At 41.3% G+C, this 24,000-nt stretch overlaps 2 protein-coding genes across 2 annotated transcripts in view; one reads left to right on the forward strand and one right to left on the reverse strand.

Moving 5' to 3' along the window:
• Positions 1-13,510, forward strand: part of LOC123504994 — a 14,082-nt gene extending 572 nt beyond the window's left edge. The window contains exons 3-5 of the mRNA XM_045255991.1: positions 4,241-4,402; positions 5,286-5,373; positions 11,496-13,510. Of these exons, the coding sequence (XP_045111926.1) occupies positions 4,241-4,402; positions 5,286-5,373; positions 11,496-12,644 (1,399 nt within the window). The 3' untranslated portion in view covers positions 12,645-13,510. The remainder of the gene's footprint in view (positions 1-4,240; positions 4,403-5,285; positions 5,374-11,495) is intronic.
• Positions 1-24,000, reverse strand: part of LOC123504998 — a 253,154-nt gene that overhangs the window by 209,741 nt on the left and 19,413 nt on the right. The gene's annotated exons all lie outside the window — the stretch shown is intronic.

The following is a 24,000-nucleotide window of genomic DNA, read 5'->3' on the forward strand; positions in this document are numbered from 1 at the left end:
CAATGATCCTATTTTCAATTCATGTGGTGATAAAGTAATGATCACATAAGTATACCATTACTACAGCAGACAAATAAATACATGATATGATAAAGGTACACATTGCCAAACAATCTTTGATTTATTGAAAATGTTTAAAAATTTAATTATGCTGGTCAAAGTATTGGCATTTATGTGAAGTGAAATTACCAAGCTTTCTTCAAATCTTTCTCCTGAAGGTCTTACGAAGAAATACAGAAACAGTCAGGTCAGAGAGTTTCACAGTTTACTAGAGATAGGGATGCATGATTAACAATACTAGTTTACTCTTGTGTAAAGCCCCGTACACACTATGAATCATGCACCAGCCATGTGCTGCAGTAGTGGTTTGTGGGGGGCAGAACTCGGTAACTTGAGAACTCACGGTTTCGAATCCAAAGGCTGGCGGATCACGGGAACCAATTCTGAAATCGATTCCCGCTCTCCTCTGAGACTCGGATGGAAAGCGCGTAGACACTAGACTCGCCGGCACGTTATTAAACGAAATCCCAGCGTGAGGCGAGTCTGGGAATGAGTTTCGCTCTCTCCTTGGACTCAGGTAGAAAGCGCGTAGCGACTCCAAGACATTGGACTAGCCAGCGCGTTGCTAGACGAATCCCAGCACGAGGAGAGTCTGAGAATCGAGTTTCGCTCTTTCCTTGGACTCGGGTAGACAGCTCGTGGTGACTACCAGGCGCTGGATACGCCAGGCACTCCCTTCAACGAGACCCAGTGAGTCTGGGAGCCGTGTGGCGTGTAGAGTTTTACCGATTCCCAAGTCATGTAGATAGATATTGAATAATTACTTTGCTTATTCTTTAGTTTCTCACACACAGGATTCTTTTCGTAATATACGCTTGTTTATCTTTGTTATTAATTTTATAGCTGAACCTTACTATATACAATTTTTATATATTTGCATATGTCAGCGATATACATAGGGTAGGGTGGGGCAAAAAGCCTACCCTGGGCAAAAAGCCTTTTTGACTCAGCTACCGCGCATGCGTAAAATATGATCAACTGTGCATGGCAACTTCAGCGCAGTGTAACGGATGTTCTTTAGTGAAGAGGTGGTGTCGTCAGTTCCACTCACTCAAAAAGTATGTACAATTAGGTTTTTTTGCTTGATTTGTTCTAATATTTCATGAAATATAGTTCATGAAAATAGATGGTTCCTTGTTTGCAATCAATCCGTATTGTTGTAGTTTAGACAAGTAGCCTCTCCTCTTATAGTGTAGAGTTTTCCGTTATTTATTTGAAAAGCATTTTCAAAATGGCTTCTTCAGTGTTACATGGTGTTACGTTCACCAGTTAAATGGGTAAGATTGGCATCGGGGACCCGGTGAACAATAACAATAAAAAAAAACACTGGAGGTTCAACTGGTGAGGATATGCAAAGGGGCACTTAAGAAGCTATTTAATAACCCAATTTAATAACCCAATAACAAAACACACATGAAACTGACATACACAGATATATATAACACATAAATAAATATAACAATAAAGAACCCAACTTAACAATACCTAACAATAATACTAATCCTATATGGAGGCAATGTGGAAAAAACAGGACGAGGAGAAGTGATACTTATGAGGTGTCGCAGTGGTGAAGTGCTGGGTGATGTGGATCCCACGGTATTCCAAGTGTTCACTGGTTGAGGCCTTGACCTCGACTGACTTCCAGAAATCAGGGAGCTCGCTTAACATTTCCGCTTGAGTCGAATGGGGCCATGTGACTCCTACTTCGGGACAGGAGCGGGGCTTCATGAGACGGTGACATGGAGGTTCATGAGACGGTGACGTGGAGAGGAGGTGGAGAGGTGGCGAACGAGGTAGCAAGCGGAGGAGGTGACGGTAGTGGAGTATGTTACGGGTGGGCTGTAACATTTCCTCCCCCCTAAGACCTCCGTAATGGGCTCATGAAGGAGGTGAGACGGGAGATCTTGATAAGGCGTCGGCGATGATGTTGTCCACCCCCTTGATATGGTGGACTTCCAAGTTGAAGGGTTGAGTTAACAAGGCCCACCTAAGTATGCGTTGGTTTCGGTTCTTCATGGCGTGAAGGAAGGCCATAAGGTTGTGATCGGTGAAGACCTTCGTAGTTTGAGGGCCAGGATGAAGGTAGCACTCAAAACGTTGGAGCGCCAGGACGAGTGCCAGAGCCTCCTTCTCGATGGTGGAGTAGTTGAGTTGGTGTTTCTTCAGCTTGGCGGAGTGATAGGCGATGGGATGGAGGATGCCGCTTGTGGGGTCCTCTTGTAGGAGGACAGCACCCACTCCATCTCCACTTGCGTCCACTTGTAGATGGAAGAGACGGGAGTGATCTGGCGTCCAGACCACTGGCTCCGAGGAGAGAAACGCCTTAAGATGTTGGAAGGCTTGGTCGCAGGTCAGGGTCCAGTGGAAGGGGACGGAAGTGCTGATAAGGTCCGTCAGGGGGGCGGCCAGGGTGGAGAAGTTCCTACAGAACCGTCTGTAGAAACCGGCCATCCCCAAGAACCTCATGAGAGCTGTCCTGGTGGTAGGGACAGGGAAGCCAAGGATGGCCTCCACGTTTGCTCTCTTGGGGCGAACCTTGCCGTTCCCCACCACATGTCCCAGGTAGACCACCGTGGACTTCCCGAAGGTGGACTTGGCCAGGTTAATATGAACTAGTTGGGAATCCTTACGACGGTCAGGAGTGTGGACCACATAGTTTAATGGATTTCGTTTTTGAGCCACAACATAAGGCCCCATGAACTTACTGTGAAGAGCATTGCCTGGAGTGGGGAGAAAAAGTTAAACTTTGTCTCCTGGTTTGAAACGTCTCATGACAGATTTAGGGAGAGAATTTTGTTGCATTTTAGTTTGAGATTTGAGGAAGTTTGATTTAGCAAAAGATCTGACTTCACTGATTTTATTCTCAAGGTTACTGATGTAGTCAGACACACTGGGGCTTGAAGAAATATTTTGAGTAAACCATTGACCCTTTAATATTTTGAGAGGCCCCCTGATCTGTCTACCATAGAGTAATTCAAAAGGGGAGTAACCTAAAGAATCTTGAGGAGATTCTCTTAAAGCGAAGAGAAGGAAAGAGATACTTTCATCCCAGTCTCCTTGATGCTCCAAGCAATACTTCTTCATCATGGATTTTAATGTTTGGTGAAACCGCTCCAGACAGCCTTGGGATTCGGGGTGGTAAGCCGAGGAGGTTACATGGTCGATGTTTAGCTCATTCACTATCTGTTGGAAAAAAATTGCTAGTGAAATTGCTACCCTTGTCAGACTGAATTTGTTTTGGAATTCCTACCGAGGTGAAAAAATGTATTAGATGTTTTACAATGGTCTTTGATGTGATGTTCTTAAGAGGGAATGCTTCAGGGTACCTGGTAGTGGGATCCATGAGGGTTAACAAATACTGATTCCCTCGTTTGGTTTTGGGTAAGGGCCCTACGCAGTCCAGAATGATCTTTTCGAAGGGCTCCGTCTGAACTGGAATAGGCGTCAGAGGAGCTGGCACAAGGCGTTCGTTAGGCTTACCCACAATTTGACATATATGACATGTTTTTACAAAGTGTGACACATCCTTTTTCATTCCTGGCCAAAAAATTTTTGTTTCATAATTATTTCTTGAACATATTTTCTAATGTTTCATGTAATGTGGCGCCGTACAAATAAAAATCGCTTGAACTCGTTAGGACTCGGTTCCCAAACTTTGGACTTGGTTCCTTGTCGGCCGCAGCGGAATCGTCGGACTCGATTCTGAACTCGGTTCCGGCCCAGCCCTAGTATTGGTCTTGAAAAAAAAATAACAAGCGGCCAAACTGCACTGCAACACTACTTACTTGTTCCAGTGCACCGTTGGTCACTTCTATGGTCTGTCTAGCTTTCTTTACATAGGGTTGTCTGTGTCTGCCAATGACGCTCGTGATGCAGCCTCGTGTTGAATCATGAAGCATAATGTGTTCGGGCCTTATACCCCTTACCTACTTGCTACAAGGTGAACAGGGTCTACACATTAAAAGGCTCACCCTTTTGCTTCGCCGCACCTGAGAATCGAGCATGATCACCATACACTATACGCGTGTGTGTGTGTGTGTGTGTGTGTGTGTGTGTGTGTGTGTGTGTGTGTGTGTGTGTGTGTGTGTGTGTCACAAAACATAACAATGTAAGGACTAAACAACCATCTTAATAAGGGACTACACAATTAACTTCATTAACGCTGTGTTCTCTCGTGCAGTGACAGTCAAATCAGGTGGAGGTTCCCTGTTGACGACAGGACAGAAGGCATGATAGCACAGGTACACCACCAGGTTTTCAGCCAGACCTGCATCCTCACCCTCAACACCGTCACGCCCATCACCCACGAACTGATGGAGGACGCTCTGACCATCCTCTACAAGTAAGTGTTCAGCAGGGACGCAGCCAAGACGGAAACAGAGATGTTGCCTGGCTTGTCGCTTACTGCTCTCCGTTCACTCCCAGACAAGTGCTGGGAGGACACTCACTCAACCATTGTAACGGGATGCATAACACCTCACTTATAAGATGACTGATCATTCATATCCATTCTTCGAATTTACACAAGATGACAGGCAAGGCCTTATTATAGTAATACTAGTAGATCAGGGGTGTCAAAGTCATGTCCCGCGGGATGGTATTAAATAGCACGAGATTTTTCAACTCGAGTTACTGTAATTGTTTGAAATGAGGAAAAAGTAACTAAACTCTTCAGTCTGAGACAAGACATCATACCTTTTACTGTGCATTCATATAACAATAATTTATTTCATATTATAATTGTTGGCAATAAAGCTGCTTTATTTTAAACCTTAATAAATGAACATAATCATAACGAAACTGTCGGAAACCGAAAATCCAGTCACTGATTGCATCTAAACACACGAGCCGCGGCGCAGCCCAAAAGTTTTCAAACATACTAGACACGACAAGCAAGGGATGGAACCCTAAACGACTGTTGAACAAAATTAACAAATCTTTCATGGCCATCGTGACTATAACCAAGTGCATAATTGGCCCTCGAAAGGATATGAGTTTCACACTCCAGCCGTAGATAAAGCAAGACTCACTCACCAACTGGTACACTCACTACATGCTTTACTGTCACACTGACTGTAACTGAAATGTCCATCAGATGCCGAGATATCTCAATGATACTCATAGACACTCATCAGTCCTAGTACGGTGTTAAAATTGCAGAATGCATATTGCTTTACCTTGTTCTCTACACAATTATCTATCTATTTATTTGTTTTCTCCTTCAGAAAAGTTGAATCCTTGAGAATATGCTTTCGCCACCATGATAATCAGATGTGGGTGGCCGACATGCCTCAACCTGTTCTAGATTTCAAGGTGAGAGAGAGAGAGAGAGAGAGAGAGAGAGAGAGAGAGAGAGAGAGAGAGAGAGAGAGAGAGAGAGAGAGAGAGAGAGAGAGAGGGAAGGGGGATTAACAGACGGACAGATAAGCATGGAGGACAGACAGATGAGAGACAGACGAAGAGAAGGTGAGGTGGATATGTTGACAAATACATTTAGACTAAAGACAAATAATGAAGTAAAGACTCAGAACACCAGACTTCATGAAAGCTGTTCTAGCATGACACTAAGTATAAGGTTTCCATTTCAAATTATTAGTAGAAATCAGACTGAGGATATTCAGTGTAATAGACCGTTAATGAACCAGAGGGAACGGTTAAATGGAAGAATGTGTCCTATCGATAGATAGATAAAGAAAAGTGAGGGTTGTTTAATCACTGAAGGGTTAGACGTTTGAGCAAATACGTTTAAATGGATAAAGTTGTATCATCAGTAAATGAATGGATAGCAACAAAAGTTTACATTACATCATTGATGAATACCGTTTAATAAAAAAAAAAAATAGGTGAGAGGAAAGAATCCTGAGGAATACCGTTTAATAATCAAAATAGGTGAGAGGAAAGAATCCTGAGGAATACCGTTTAATAAAATTAGATAACGAAGAAGAACAATGAATAACAGAAAGAATACTTACGATGACGTTACACAAAGAATAGTGGAAGTTATATTGTTAATTGTGAATTATCAGGTAATATCTTCATTATTGCAAAAAACAGCCAGACAAACAAGATCATATCGTTTTCTCTCCCATGGCTACACAATTCTCTCTATATAGTTTTTGTTTCTACATAGACAGGAATATGTGGACTGCCCCTCGGGACCTAAAAAACTTCTTTTAGAAAATATAATCTTACTATACAGTAACTACCACCAACAGGATTTTTAACACACTTCATCACCACTGCTTCACTGCCACTACGAAGCGCTGAATAATATTACACTTTTTAATCTATCCTCAATAGGAATATTCTTAAACATATGTCACTTCACAATCTTCTATCTGATCGCCAGTATGGCCTCCGTCAAGATCGCTCTACTGGCGATCTTCTGGCGTTTCTTACTGAGTCTTGGTCATCCTATTTTAGAGATTTTGGTGAAACCTTTGCTGTAGCGTTAGACATATCAAAAGCTTTTGATAGAGTCTGGCACAAAGCTTTGATTTGAAAACTGCCCGCCTATGGTTTCTGTGCTTTTCTCTGCAACTTTATCTCAAGTTTCGTTTCTGACCGTTCTACTGCAGCCGTGGTAGACGGCCACTGTTCTTCTCCTAAATCTATTACCAGTGGTGTTCCTTAGGATTAAGTCCTATCATCCACTCTCTTTTTATTATTCATTAACGACCTTCTTAACCAAATTTCTTGCCCTATCCACTCCTACGTTGATAATACCACCCTACATCTTTCCATGTCCTTTCTGAGACGACCAACCCTTAAGGAAGTCAACAGACCACGCAGGGACGTCACAGAACCCCTGACTTCTGATCTCTGTAAGATTTCTGATTGGGACAGAGAAAACTTAGTAGTTTTCAATGCATCAAAAACTCAATTCCTCCATCTATCAACTCGACACAATCTTTCACACAACTAACCCATCTTCTTCACAGACATTCAACTGTCCCCCTCTTCCACACTAAATATTCTCGGTCGCTCCTTTACTCATAATCTTAACTGGAAACCACATCTCATCTCTTGCTAAAACAGCTTCTATGAAGTTAAGCGTTCTGCGGCGTCTCTGCCAGTTTTTCTCCAACCCCTAACTTTGTACAAGGGCCTTATCGGTCCTTGTATGGAGTACTCTTTCTATGTTTGGGTGGGTTCCACTCTAACAGCTTTATTAGATAAGGTGGAATCAAAAGCTTTTCGTCTCATCAACTCCCCTTCTCTGACTGACTATTTTCAGCCTCTTTCTCACTGCCGAAATGTTGCATCTCTTTCTATCTTTTATCACTATTCGCATGCTAACTGTTCTACTGATCTTGCTAACTGCATGCCTCCCCTCCTCCTGCGGCCTCGCTGCACAAGGCTTTCTTCTTCCTCTCATCCCTATTCTGTCCAACCCTCTAATACAAGAGTTAACCAGTATTCTCAATCATTCATGCCTTTCACTGGTAAACTCTGAAACTACCTACCTGCTTCTGTATTTCCATCCTCCTAAGACTAAACTTCTTTTAAGAAGGAAGTTTCAAGACATTTCTTCCACTCTTTTCAGTAAGCTTTCTAATCTTTTATGAAGAGTGCAAATCTAGTGGGCTTTCTTTTTTTCTAATGTTTTTTTTTTTTTTTGTCCTTGGCACTCCTCCCTATTACATAAAAAGAAAATCTCTTAAGAGCTTAACATCACCCATCTCCTTATTTAGCTAAATACTTAGTAATAGGTCATTTGTATATGTTTGACCAAGCCAGGTGTCAGCACAGAGGTTATTAAGAACATGAGGGACCCTACTAAATCCATAAAACTTTTGAGTGTTACGGCCACTGAAAGCATCATTAGGGACAACAAATAACAAAGTTAAATATCAATTACCAAGTTGGTCAGTGAAGGGAGAGGAAAGCCAAAGTCGATGGTGAGCAGTAAGGTCTCTATGAATGGAGATCTCTATGAAAGGGAAGAGAATTACGGTGAGGGTTCACTTTGGAAATCAGATAGACAATTGCTCCATACAGATAGATTGAGAGACGAATAGAGAGACAGATATGCCAAAAGACTCACGGACAGATGGACTGGGATGTAGACAAATAGACGAATAAGTGCACTATGTAATCATTTTCTAAACCATAAATTCTTTGTTCCAGTCTGTAAGTGGGACAGACGTGAAGGCAGAGGAAATCAATTTGACAAATTCTCCATTTGACCTCCACAATGGCCCTCTCTGGAAGGCGCGGCTAATGACCTCTCCAGAGAATGCACCGTGCCGGTTTCCAGAAATCAAGGCAGATTTCCCATACCAGTATGAACTTCTGCTCTCCCTTCACCACGCTGCCAATGACGGCGTAGTAGTGATGCTAGTAGTGGAACTGTTGCAAAACATTATAGACCACCTCCTGCAGGGTCTTCCTGTTGATCTCCGACCAGTGGGACAGTTACGTGACGCTATTGAATCCAGAGAGTTAGAAGACCGTTTCATAGCTGCTCTTCAAAATGATCCAGCAAGATTTGCAGCGATGCTGCGAGAACATGAGGAAAGCAAACACGTTCCTCTGCTCATCGAGGCTTACGGGAGTCCCAGCGAGCCAGTGGAGCCAATGACTTATGTGTTTCCACCAGTTCTTCTTGAAAAGGATGTCGTGAACAGGATCAATCACAAGTGTCGCTTGCTGGGTGTCACCTTGAACTCTTTTTTTACCGCCGTTAAAACACCGCCATGGTGGAGCTGGCGCGTGATGGCGGTCTTAAAAGAAACAACTATTCCATCACTAGCTGCCACCCTGTTAACTCTCGTCGGCTAATGGAGAAATGCTCTAAACCTTACCTTGGCTTTCATGGAATTAGCTTGACAATGCACATGATCACACCTCACAATGTGAAGGATCATTTCTGGGAATACACAAAGCACTTTGACACTAAATTTCGTAAGAAAATCAAAGGAAACTGGATGATCGAGGACAGGGCGATGGCTCGCTTACTGAGGCCTGAAAGCTACTCTCACGAAGAACATTTCGCTCGTCCCTTGCCACTCATCTCTGATTACATATTCTCCAACCTCTACAACCCAGGAAATACTACACAAGGCATTGGAAAATTCGTTCAGATCACTGGTGTTCATAACCAAAGTACTCTTCATAAAGCATCATTTCCATTTGGTTATGCTTTGTTTGGCTTCCGTGGTCAAGTACGCTTGGAAGTGGGTTACGCCACGGGGACTGTAAGGAAGGAGGTCACTGGCAGGCTTCTGGACAAAATATTGGCTGTTATCAGTGATGTTTCCAATGCGCCGATTTAATTATAACTTACATGCAAAGAGAATAATCGGATCTGACAGAAAATAATGAACAAATGATGACAAAGAAACCCCGTTATTGTCAGTTCAACTTTCTCATGTATTGTCACAACTGAAGTGTTATATTAATATCAATTTGCTAATAATAATTGTTATTGGTATATCATCATCACATATTAACTGATTAATTATTTAATAATTAAAATAGTTGCAAGTAAGGAAGAGAAGGGTTCAAAGTTCACATATATTGGTCAAATGGTTTAGCATAAATAAAAACTGAGATTAATTGCTGTAGTATAGAGGAAAGGCAGTCAGGGTTTTAGACAACACCAAGCAAGGTTTGGTGGCTTCCTTAATTGTAATGTGGGGAGAAACCCAGTGAGGGTGTCAGACAACACCAAGCAAGACTTGGTGGCTTCCTTAATTGTAGAGTGGGGAGAAAGGCAGTGAGGGTGTCAAACAACACCAAGCAAAGCTTGGTGGCTTCCTTAATTGTAGTGTGGGGAGAAAGAGAGTGAAGGTGTCAGACAACATCAGCCAAGGTTTGGTGGCTTCCTTAATTGTAGTGTGGGGAGAAAGGCAGTGAGGGTGTCAGACAACACCAAGCAAGGCTTGGTGGCTTCCTTAATTGTAGTTACTTGTTACTTACTTGTTACTTGTGGTGTTTGTTCAAGGCTCCGCTCCACTGCGAGGCAGCGCTCAGCAGAGCCTCCCTCAAAAGCAACTATCATCTATAATTGTCATTGATTTCCATGCCGTTAAACTTTTCGCGACATCTTTATAACACGGTTTACTTATCATATCCTTTGGATACATCTGAAGGAAAGCGGTTATAAATTATTGCATTTCATAAAAGAATGTCTCCTGAACGGTATGCAACTTCCAAATTATAGTTAAAAGATAATATAAGCGAATTACATAATTATTTATGAGACGGTGTCACTCGCGGTGACGGGCAAGTGACGGTGGGCAGCACGAGACGATACTGTATCCAGGTGAGGATGGAGGTAAGGCGAGAGCTGATTGGCTGGCACGCTCCCCGCTCACTGTGTTGAGAGGCTGTGTACTGACTGCTCTCGTGGTACATGTTTATGTTTTATTCCTTATATTTTGTCTCATGCACATGACAGATAATTTCTGTTGGTTTAGCCTGAGCAGTGAATGCGGAACTTTTGATACTCAAGGAAAAAATAGCAATATGCAACAATAAAGAAGTTTTGACGAGTTGAAGTGAAGGCTGCATTGCGATAACTTTATAACACAGTTTATTCATCATTATTTTCTGTGTATATTTTATAAGGAATGCTGCTTTAAACTATTGTATCTCAAGGGATGTCTCCTGAAGGTAATTATGTATGTAATTATGTAAGTAAAATAATAAACAATGCATGCAGGACACCAGGCCTATATTCGGCTTTCCCCCCTATTCACTGCCGTCTCCACTGCCTGAGCCTGAACCAGCAGTGGGTCTTCCCTGGCGGCACTCCGCCGCGCCCTTCCTCGCGAGTCATGCTTTCCTGTAAATAATTCTCTATTTCGCTTACATTATCTTCTAACCATAATTATATATATATATATATATATATATATATATATATATATATATATATATATATATATATATATATATATATATATATATATATTGTTACGTACACCGGTTAAATGGGTAAGATTGGCATCGAAGCGCCGGTGAACAATAACAATAAAAAAAAAACTGCAGGTTCAACTGGAGAGGATATGCAAAGGGGGCACTTAAGAAGCTATTTAATAACCCAATAACAATGAAACTGACATACACATATAGATATAACATGAAACACATGAAATTGACACACACACACACACACATATATATATATATATATATATATATATATATATATATATATATATATATATATATATATATATATATGTGTGTGTGTGTGTGTGTGTGTGTGTGTGTGTGTGTGTTCATGTGTTTCATGTTATATATATATATATATATATATATATATATATATATATATATATATATATATATATATATATATATATATATATAATAGAGAGACAGATATGCCAAAAGACTCACGGACAGATGGACTGGGATGTAGACAAATAGACGAATAAGTGCACTATGTAATCATTTTTTAAACCATAAATTCTTTGTTCCAGTCTGTAAGTGGGACAGACGTGACGGCAGAGGAAATCAATTTGACAAATTCTCCATTTGACCTCCACAATGGCCCTCTCTGGAAGGCGCGGCTAATGACCTTACCAGAGAATGCACCGTGCCGGTTTCCAGAAATCAAGGCAGATTTCCCTCACCAGTATGACCTTCTGCTCTCCCTGCACCACGCTGCCAATGACGGCGTAGTAGTGATGCTAGTAGTAGAACTGTTGCAAAACATTATAGACCACCTCCTGCAGGGTCTTCCTGTTGATCTCCAACCAGTGGGACAGTTGCGTGACGGTGTTGAAGCTAGAGAGTTAGAAGACCGTTTCATAGCTGCTCTTCAAAATGATCCAGCAAGACTTGCAGCGATGCTGCGAGAACATGAGGAAAGCAAACACGTTCCTCTGCTGATCGAGGCTTACGGGAGTCCCAGCGAGCCAGTGGAGCCCTCTACTTATTTGTTTCCAACAGTTCTTCTTGATAAGGATGCAGTGAACAGGATCAATCACAAGTGTCGCTTGCTGGGTGTCACCTTGAACTCTTTTTTTACCGCTGTTAATAACACTGCCATGGTGGAGCTGGCGCGTGATAGCGGCCTCAAAAGGAACAACTATTCCATCACTAGCTGTCACCCTGTTGACACTCGTCGGCTAATGGAGAAAAGCTCCGAACCTTACTTAGGCTATCATGGAGTTAGATTGAATAAGCACATGATCACACCTCACAATGTGAAGGATCACTTTTGGGAATATACAAAACACTTTGACACTGAATTCCGTCAGAAAATCAAAGGAAACTGGATGATTGAGGAGAGGGCGATGGCTCGTTTGTTGAGGCCTGAAGGCTACTCTCACAAAGAATATTTCTCTCTTCCCTTGCCACTTATCTATGATTACTTGTTCACCAACGTTTACAACCCAAGAAATATTGTACAAGGCACTGAAAAATTTGCTCAGATCACTGCAATTAGTATGCATGTTGTTTTTCATAAAAATCATTTACCAATTGGTTGTGGTTTGCTTGGCTTCCGTGATCAACTAAGCTTGCAAGTGGCTCACAGCACGACGGCTGTAAGCAGGAAGGTCATTGGCAGGCTTCTGGACAAAACATTGGCTGTTATCAATGATGTTTCCAATGCGCTGATTTAATTATACCAAACATGCAAAAAGAATAGTCGAATTTGGCAGAACATAATGAATACATGATGACAAAGAAATATCATCATTGGACGTTTCTCTCTGTATTGACATCAGTGGATAACTTCTAAAAACTGGAAGAATGTCGAAAATGGAATTTCTTAAAAATTAATCAACCAATTTCAATATAACTTGAGGAAGTTTAATATTCTTATAATTTTAATTAAATTCCTTATCCTACATCAGTTTAAAAAGTAGTTCCTTCATGTGTAAATCAAAAACTTCAACTGTATAACTAGTCAACTAATCAAGTGCAAGCTTTGTTAATAATGTAACCGCCATAGGATAGGTAGGACGATTGTACATAAGTATATTATTCATTATAGAAATTTGATGCAATCTTTCGTAATGTGGTGCAACATGTGTAAATGCTGACCTCGCCTTTTCCTTAAACAGGGGTTGCAGGTGCTTCTCTATTTCATAAAACTAACTAGTACTTCGTTGCATTCATGATTGACTCAGATAAATAAATTAATATAATCTCCATAAGTAGGATGCATTTTATATAGGTATCACTACCAGCGAGAAATAAATGTAATGCACGACACAATGCACCCAGTGGAGATTTCCCCCGTCACATGACCGACGCCCTTGTGTCAGCATCTTGGAGGCTGGGCGCGGTGGGCGCCGGCGACTGGGAAGTGCGGGGTGCGTCAAGTGTGTGCGCGTCTAACCTGTGTGCTGCGGGAACTTAGTGACTCTGTGAACTCAGCGACATTACAAACATTTTCCCGAGTTTAAAACACGTTTCCGTATGTACTTGTACGTGGCGTGTGGACAGGACTTGTAAATCTGTACATAATATACTAACTTTCATATACTGAGTTTTCCTTGTACACCTGGGTTTTTAAGAAACACTAAAACTACCAGTGAAACTACTCGGCTGGACAATAAATAAAAACAATAAACTGAATAACTTTATGTGGCCCTACAGAATCTACAGTTGGCCTGCTAATCAAACAAAGTTAAGCTTCATACAACCAAAACGCGCTTAACAAATGGTGTTACAGCTTTAGGATAACTCAGTAAATCCGGAAACACCGCGATTGTGAGATAAAACGAAACATTGTGAACCTGCCTTCTGAGCGAATTCATACGGGAAACCGAGGAGTGAGATGGTAGTGGAGAGCGGGCAGTGAGGAAAACACGCTGACTCCAGCTGCTGACTCGCGCTTTGCGGTTGGTGACTACCCCACAAGTACTCTCCCCATTCTCTTCGCTCTTAAGTCACCCGTGTGGAAGGCTTGTTTTCACTTGAACTCTCAAGCGCGGCGTTACTGTGACGCACACACTCACACCCTTGAGAGTTACGCACTTCCCTCTCGTTACAATTGTCGCCTGGCGGCTGAGGAACAAATAACTCAGCCTGTATCTTCTCAACACTTCGGCTTTATTGGAGGGCGTGGTACGTCTTCAAACGCTGACGGTACACTGGGCGTGGTACGTCGAGGTGGGCGTGGCTGGCTTCTCATGAACTGAGGGGCCCTTCGAGCTTCTCGCCTGCCTGGGAGGAAAACTCCTTGACCTCGGGGCGTCCACTGGTCCAGGCACCTCTCATCCCCAGCCTACTCAGCCTCTCAAGGTCTTCCGAGTGGCAAGGGATAACGCAGAAGACGTAACCAACTGCGGCTGCCGAAGCAATACTATAAGTATTAGGTGAGAAAACAACAGTTAGCTGACACTACAGTAAACATTAAAATAAATACATCACTTGCTGACATAAATATTTGTGATGATTTATTGGAGCTGTCACATTTTTCTTATTTAAAAACCAATGTGATATAAGCCCTTTTTCGTAGTGTAGTATATAATCTTCTGTTGCATTATATGTTCTCCTTTTTTTCATTTGCCTATAGTATATCAACAATTACTATTTATCAATACTAATATTTTCCTCGGATTGTGTGGATATTATAGTCATTCGTAAAGGGATTTTCAAAAATTGCATCACCTTTGAATGCCTTGCTGAGGAAGGACATTCCTTTCCACTGGAATGCAGCCCAGAATAAAAGTTTTGAGGACTTGAAATTTGCACTCACTCATGCTCCAGTTTTGGCTTTTCCAAACTAAAAGGCTCCATTTATTTTATACACGGATGCTTCGGCCTTGGGGCTTGGTTCAGTGCTGATGCAAACTGACGTGAGTGGGAAAAACCGCGTTATTGCATACGCAAGTTAAACTCTGAAACCAGCAGAGTCAAACTACTCTGTAACTCACCAGGAGACTCTGGCTATTATTTGGGCTCTCAAGCAGTTTAAGGATATCGTTTTAGGATATCCAATAACCGTGTACACTGATCACGCAGCGGTTACTGAGCTCTTCAAAGGGAGAAACCTGAGCGGCAGACTTGCTCGTTGGTATTTAACTATACGGGAATTCAACCCAACCTTCAAGTATTTGCCTGGTCGAGCTAATGTAGTGGCTGATGCCTTGTCTCGAAATGTGCATGTTGGAGGTGTGGTAGAACAAACTCCTACCATACAAAACTTTTCCCTGCATGAGCTGGCTAATGCTCAACGTCAGCATGACGTTTGGAGCAAGGTCATTTATGCTCTGGAATCTGGCGATGAAACCACTTTACCCAAAACACATGTGCCATTTTCACAGTTCTTTTGACACAGGAGAAGGTCCTTTGCAGATGTTGGACTTCAGGTAAAAGAGATCCTGTAACACAACTGGTGATACCCGAGTCACATGTACCGGTGGTGTTGTCTTTACTTCATGACACTGCGATCGCTGGACACAAAGGGAAAGATCGTACTCTGTCAGCTGCGCGTATGAACTATTATTGGCCTACAATGCGCGTAGATATAGATGAGTACATTAACAAGTGTGTACAGTGCGCCCAGCATAAGGGTAGCGTACCTAAACCTGCTCCTATCTTGGAATATCCTCCACCTGAAAGACCTTGGGATGTGGTTGCTATAGACGTACTACAGCTTTCAGTTAAGAGTCGTCAGGGCTCTAAGTATGTGCTGGTGATGGTTGATCACTTCAGCAGGTACGTAGTTTTAGCTCCACTTTATGATAAATCTGCCAAGGCGGTAGCTCACGCTCTAGTGACAAACCTATTCTGTCCTTACTCAGCTCCTAGAGTCTTATTTTGAGTGACAATGGGACAGAATTCAGCAACAATGTATTGGAGGAGATCTGTAAACAGTTTGGCATAAAACAAACATTCACAGTAGCCTATCATCCTGCAAGCAATGGGCTGGTGGAGCGCGCGAACAGGAAAATTCTTGACGTTTTGCGCCCAGTCGTAAGTGGCTTTATGGAAAATTGCAAATATTGGTTACCTCATGTTGCTGCTAGCATAAACAGTAGCGTTTGTGAGTCTACGGGAAGGACTCCATATTACATAATCTATGGAGTGGGGAAAAAAACTTCCGTACGACTTGTTGAGTAGTCCTCAGAACCCTGTTAACAATGTGGACGATTATGCAAAATGCCAACTCAAAGTGTTTTCAGACACATATAAAGATATGAGTCACAAACAGGCTAAAAGCTTCTAAAACGGCCATGACCTCACAGCAACACCGGCGTTCTTCACCTGTAAGAATTAAAATTGGTGATTCAGTAATGGTTAAGGTTCCTGAGAGAAACGCAAAGTTAGCTCCTAAATTTGTTGGACCACGTCTGGTAATAAACAAACTCCATGGACATAAATTTGAAATACTAGATCCATTGCTAAACACGCTGGAAGTTGTGCACTGCGATCGGCTTAAACGGACCGATGTCAAGGCTAATCTGGATTTAGTTGAAACAGCCTATGTAGACAAAACTACTCGGCTTGAAGGTGCTCAGAATGTAGCAACCCATGATTATAACCGTTCTCGTAATTAAAGCTCTTAAATCTATTCCAGAGATGTTTGCCCTCTTGGTAATCCTCGTTCTGCATGCGAGCGTCGCCTTAAAACCCGCACTTCTCAAACCAGGAGCTCTGACTGGTCATCTGAGAAGGGTCTATCTGGTAGAAGACGCTTTGTGGGTTACCTATTCCCACGAATCTCTGGTGGAAATACCATAGAGGCTTCAAGATGTTGCATGCCGGCTGAACGCGGTTTTGGGAATTTTAGAAAAGGAATTCACGGACGGTTCCGGGGAGCCTACTGAGATTCTGTCCCTTTTGCATGCTCGAATGCGCTATGTAAATGACACGATAACCTTAGCTTTGGAAAATTATGAGGGTCTGTCGGTCACTAACCGCACTAAAAAAGGATTGATTGATGGAATAGGTAAACTATCTCAAATGTTGTTTGGAACAGCAATGAATGAGGATGTAGATGAACTGAAAGATAGATATAACCAATTAATGTCTGTGGCCAAAGCTAACAACAAAGCTATTAACCTAAATTGCAGAAATATTGCTAGGCTGGAAAAGCAGATTAGTGAACTAGCTTCTTATACGAATCTTCTGGGACACTCAGTAAATGAGATGTTAAGAAAACTAGATTCTTTGTATGAATTTTCTGTTATTGGACAGGCTTTGTCTGCTTTGGAGAATGTTGTCTTGTCTCTTTTGCATACAAACCACAGAATAACAATGAATATCGTGGATGCAGCCATGGGTAGGGTTACCACTTCTCTTTTCCCTGAAAAGGACTTTAAACGTACCTTGGAAATTGGAAGAAGGGTCTTTAGTTTATCCCCTTTATTTGATGTGCATTTGATCCATCATTATTACCCATTGGTGGAATCTGTCTTGACGACAGAGGCCATAGTTATTCACGTTCCTTTCAAATCAACAGAAATCTTTGAATTGTACAGATTGGAACCTTTCCCTTTTACGGTAAATAATACTGTAATGATATTAGACGCAGAAAGCTCTTTGGTACTTGTCAAAGATGATTTTTCAGTGTACACAACTGATAAATTCTCAACACTTTGTGGATGTCAGTCCGAGTATCAGAATTTGTATTTCTGCCCGTCATCTCTTTTTGCCTTCTTACCCACAAAAAAAAGGGGGTAGTTGTGAAGTAGTGTTGACTAAGGAGGATGCTTCAGCAGCTCTTTCTCTTTGTCCGTACAAACAGTTAGTACCTAAAATAATGTTTCATAAGAGTTTCCATGGACATCACTATTTCTTTTTCACTGAATCTCTGCATGTGTCAGTGAAGTGTCCTAATGGTTCTGCGTATCAGGAGGTTTCAGGTCACTTTGCAGTGTTGAACGTGTGTTCTTTAAAGTCGGAAAATTTTCATGTTTTTCCTGAAAAGTATCATGAGGCTTTTATTTCTAACATCACCTCTCCTATTTTTCAAATAGACACTCTAAATAATCTAAACATTACAAAAATGAAATTTATTACCAACTCTGTTTCTGAGTTCTCTTTTACTAACATCTCAGATTTTGAGACCGGCATACATGAGTCTCTACCAGAGTATCTAACACCTTATGTGCATTTTTCTACGGTGTTCATACCTGTCCTTATCTTCTGTATTTTACTAATACCTTTGTTCTGTTGTCTTAAAAGGGCTAATTCATTGTATGATGTTCTTAAAGCAAGGCACCATCGACAGCAGGAAGACACTGGGAATACTCCTTTGTAACCCGCGTAAACATGGTTAGGTACATGTCTCTAGATACGTCGCGAGGACGCGACGGGTAGGTGACCGAGGATAGGTAGGACCCATTGTACTTAAGTATATAGGAATCTGATGCAATCTTTCGTAATGTGGTGCAACATGTATAAATGCTGACCTCGTCTTTTCCTTTTAAACAGGGGTTGCAGGTGCTTCTCTATTTCATAAAACTAACTAGTACTTCGTTGCATTCATGATTGACTCAGATAAATAAATAAATAAATATAATCTCCATAGGTAGGATGCATTTTATATAGGTATCACTACCAGTGAGAAATAAAGGTAATGCACGACACAATACACCCAGTGGACATTTCCCCCGTCACATGACCGACGCCCTTGTGTCAGCATCTTGGAGGCTGGGCGCGGTGGGCGCCGGCGACGGCGGCAAGGAAGATAACCGGCGACTGGGAAGTGCGGGTGTGTCAAGTGTGTGCGTCTAACCTGTGTGCTGCGGGAACTTAGTGACTCTGTGAACTCAGTGACATTACAAACATTTTCCCGAGTTTAAAACACGTTTCCGTATGTACTTGTACGTGGCGTGTGGACAGCACTTGTAAATTTGTACATAATATACTAACTATTATATACTGCGTTTTCCTTGTACACCTAGGTTGTTAATAAACACTAAAACTACCAGTGAAACCGCTCGGCTGGACAATAAATAAAAACAATAAACGGAATAACTTTATGTGGGCCTACAGAATCTACAGTTGCTCTGCTAATCAAACAAAGTTAAGCTTCATACAACCAAAACGCGCTTAACAATAATAAAACTAGTGCAAATTATAACGAAAAAAAAAAAAGGCAGATTTGTAGTACTACTGCGCATGCGTAAAGCACAGTATATAACTTTTTTTTGTAAATACACTCAGCAAGAGCAGACTCATACCACTCAAAGCAAAACTGAATCTATCAAACGGTACTTACCACAACTATTATGCTTTAGCAACGTTAGCAACAAGAGCTTAAGTTTTGGACAGATATTGCATTGAAAGTATAATCAGGAAGACTTAAAAAGGAGGCATGAGATAGGGAAAGGGTGAAGAAATAGGAACAAGCTCTGAATCATCCAAGGTACGAGTTTCTAGCAAAGATTTAAACGAAGAGCTCACCTGTCAAGATAAGCAAAAAAATAGTGGTACCAACATGTTGAAACAGGAGGTAAAGATGAAGAGGAAAAGTTGGAGACTTCACCTGTTTCTCCATGAATGATAACTATCCTGATTCAGTCACCCATTCTATATTAGAATGTATAAATCTAATCTTGTATATATGCATCTTTTACTTGTAATGAGTAACTTGTAATGAGGGAACCAACAATTTGTCTCTTTAAATTTTATCATATAAACTACATGAATTTACGATGATAACAAATAAAGAGGGAGGAGGAAACCAGAACTTTATTCCTTCTATATTCATGTCCGGCTTTCCTTTCATTCCTTTATACGTACTTGGTGGATAAGAATTACGAGAAAAAGAGAATCGGATTCACATACACGAGTGTATATTGAGGTGGGATGTCATTCACCTTTCCAAAAGCAGAGGGAATAGTTATATATTGCATGCCCTGCTGGCATCCCTCGTCTCTTTACGGATGTTATTGAACAATACATCAGGTGGAGAGATGAATACACTTAACACCCTGTATGATTCAAGATTGGTTGTCACCGATGGTGGTGGAAGAGCGCAAGAGAAAACCGGGACACGGACATACCCCCAGACCTCTCTCTTCCTCTCCCCTTCACCTGTATGTCATAAGACTTAAGTAGATACTTAGTAATGTAAGTTGGATAAGTAACCATCACTTGTCCCGTCTCTTTAGTGTTATGGTTTGTGTGTTAGTGGGGATGCATCGGTTGTATGACGATTGGATACTTGTTCTGTCAGATGCCCACATCATAATTGAAATATGAGAAATATGAAGAAACAAGAAATAAAGAAATATGAGCGTATGATAGTTCGCCAGTATGCGGTGTGCAGCCGTATCCAGCCATAAAAGAAATTAGGAAGGGCAGGAAGGTCAAAAGGAAACATTTAATAACCCAGGCCAGTTGACCTAGGGCAGCCCGGGCAGATATATATAGCCCAGGTCAGGTAAACATTCTGTGATGTTGTTGTCGTTCTTGGATGTTGTTGATACCACACGTGGAGTTCACGTGAGCTTGTACTTGATTGATGAACGGTACATTCTGAGGGGTGTGTTGTGTGGGTCAAGACACGCCCCCATAAGTTCCTGAAGGAAATTGTAGAGGATTGGGACAGAGAGAGACGAGAGGGGAAGCAGAGAAGACAATCGCGGTTCTAAGCGGGCCACCCTCGGCTGGATAGTTGAGAGCGGCATGATAATCAGTAAGTGGAGCTATAAGTTGCAATGCAGTCTTTTGAGGTAAATTAGAATGGAGGAGAAATCACGATAGGAGGTTTAGGTATTATTTTAGTATGTATTTATGTTTGTATTTTGGTTCATAATAACGTCGTTATATACTTGCGTTTTCATTTGAGTAAAGGATTTGGTATACGGCTACCTACGTATGTGCACGTGTGTTGCTCTGACGAATAAGTTACATAGCATATTTACTTGTGTGTATTTGTGTACAAAGTTAATGTAGTTCCATGTATGAGTACCACGAAAAAGAGATTACTTGCGTTAAGTTACTTGTGTGGAAATAGCAATATTTGTCATTATATTTCGGTGGTGTTACGTTGTCATTTTCGTGAACGGAGTAAGGTAACTATATGTGTATAGTAATATCTTTGGTGGTACGTCACGTTGGTTGCTTGCATTCATGTGCCAAGTAAAGGTCATTCTTATATACGGGTAGCTGGGAAAAAAAAAAGGGGTAATAATGTACGTACTACATACTAGATTTACTGATAAAGCACGGTGTGAGATATTGTAATACGTTATGAAGATATATTGGACGATATTGAGGTGGAATCCGTTCTGACGTGAGAATATGTGCGAGATTAAAGTAATTCTTATGGATGTTTGGATATTTGTAAGAGGAATTGTAGTAATTGCAGTGGAGAAGACAACAGACGGAGTTGTGATTGTTAATTGTCGACGACGTATCGAACACCTTATGTGCAGATATTATTTTTGTTAATTAAAGATAGAAAAAACCTTTGACTGTAAGTAACCAGTAGCTAGAGAATTTGTGCAACGTCGTGCAACAGCTCGGATCACGACAGTTCTAACAAATAACTTATCAGAAAGCGAGAGAGAGAGAGAGAGAGAGAGAGAGAGAGAGAGAGAGAGAGAGAGAGAGAGAGAGAGAGATAATCACAGATGAGGCGAAGGAGACGCTAGGCAGCAGGCACTAATTGGGGAACGTGAGAAGCGGCAGTTGAGTCGGTGGGGATGGGAGGTGGACGGAGAGGCGTGCTGGGAGGGATGCGGTGGAAAGGGATGACAGATTTGCCACAGCAAATGTGTGATGGTGACAAAGGTTTAGTTATCCGTCTTTCTACCTGTCAGAGCCTCTGTCTGCTTCTCAATTTCTTTATTGGAGATGTCGATACTTTTAGTTATCTGTCATCTTACAAGTATATCATTTCGTTTGTCTGTCTTATTTCGACATTCTTCTTGCCTAGGGTTTTTTTTATTATGTATCAAAGAGATTAGCTAAGAGAGAAGCATAAAAAAAACTATGCTGTTAGAAGAGTGAATATTTGCAGAGTCGACACAGAGCACCGAAATTCATGAAAATTTCTTTAGCAAGGGAAGAGAGATGGAATCTCCAGCCAAGATTCATAGTGAAAGACAGCCTAAGTACTTTTTTAATGTAGAAGGGAAAACCGAGTGTCACCGAGGAAGAGATGATAAGTCTGGAAGGTTGTATTCAATGGATACAATCGTAACCATCAAGATCCAAGTTCTTTGTTTTATGTTACCTGATTATGTTTCTCTCTCTCTCTCTGAACAAGGAAATACTTTCATTGTAAACGGTGCAAGGTATTCATTCCCAAATGAATCCACTCCAGCATGAAAACGTAAAACTGCATCGAATTCTTATTTTTAAAAAGGTTTCCAAGCCTCGGTATATGGCACTCACTTTGGAAACTGCCAAGGACTGCAAGCGTGTAAAATCGCCATGTTACACTCACAAACAAAAAATCTGTATTGCGAAACGAACTGTGAACATGTTGTGACTGTAGTGTTTCACGAGGCGGTCCCGGTCGCATGGGTTTTGTTGCGTATCAGCTGTATTTCGTTTTTTTTTTTTATATATACTTATCATATGCTTTCTGGACACAACATCTGAGCGACATGGTGATTTTATTGCATTATTGGCATGATAACCAAGAAAAATTATATGTTCGTAAGCGTTTGATGTTCGTATTCGCTATATTCGAGGATGATGTGCTGCGTGAAATAAGAATGTTATGTGTCATCTGTTTATGTAATTTCATGGCGAAAAAAGTAAGATAAGGAACATACAAAGAAAAAAATATATATTATCTTCAACGTAGACTCTTTCGTGACGACAGGGTAATGAAATATGACGAGAAAAAAAAATGAGGTTATGCAGTACAGTATCAAGGAACCCGGTACTACCCTAACTTCCTCGTCACCAGCGCACCTTTTTTTAACGTATTTTTTACTTATATTCGCTTGAATAAGACAAGGGAGGATAATGAAACCTAAGTAAAAGCAATCTCCATCATAGTATCCGAACTTGATATATATTTACAAGTCTTCTTATCTATACTATCCCAATACTCAATGTCCCTACACCGGAATCTTTATCATATCTGAATTCCATATTGCATTTTAAAATTTTGATTCATCTAGTTATCAACCTGTGGGCACAAGTTCTCTGTTATGATTATTTAGACATCTTTCTCAGCAATTTTGTCCTCGGCCACTGCTGTGAATGTTGCTATCATGGTGACAGCTGCAAGTACTACCTCCACCACCTCCAACGCCACCTTTTGAACTTAAGCAATGTGGTGGCTATAGTGATGTATCTTACAGGTAATAAAAGCTGTATATGAACCTATCTTACTGCAAGTGAACCTAGGAAACCACGTGCATGAAACAGACAATTTAGGTCTAAGAAAAAATACCGTTCTGTTTCATTCCTGAACCTGTCCCTCTTGAGTAAGATATATTCCCTCCTCCGGCGACACATATATACAACTAAAACGATCTAATCGGCCAATGTCAACACAGCAGTGGGTGACAGAAGCACCTCAGCAGGAGATAGCCACGCACTCACGATTAAATGTATACGTACTCTGATTTCACACTGAATTCACTTACTTAATTAAAAATGAATTACGAGACCCTGGAAACTTGTTCAATATTCTCAATGAAAACGAGTGATAATTCTGTGACGGCCGCAGCTGTGGTAGCCGCGAGGGGACAAACAGACAGGGAAGAGATGACGTGTGGCTAAAGTGAGAGGATTTCTTATGATATGTAATGTATGCCTCCATCAGTAACAACCAATGGCAAATCTCTCTCTCTCTCTCTCTCTCGTTGTGTGTGTGTGTGTCTCTCTCTCTCTCTCTCTCTCTCTCTCTCTCTCTCTCTCTCTCTCTGTGTGTGTGTGTGTGTGTGTGTGTGTGTGTGTGTGTGTGTCTCTCTCTCTCTCTCTTTTTTATTCAAACAGTAGATATAATACACAATGCCAAAGCCCTAGTCATTACGAGCGTAGGGCTATCTATGGCTATGTCTACAAAAAATAATAGTATAATGATGTTTACAGTGTAATGTG

The sequence above is a fragment of the Portunus trituberculatus genome, chromosome 17 (assembly GCF_017591435.1).
Source record: "Portunus trituberculatus isolate SZX2019 chromosome 17, ASM1759143v1, whole genome shotgun sequence".
NCBI classification, from domain to species: Eukaryota; Metazoa; Arthropoda; class Malacostraca; order Decapoda; family Portunidae; genus Portunus; species Portunus trituberculatus.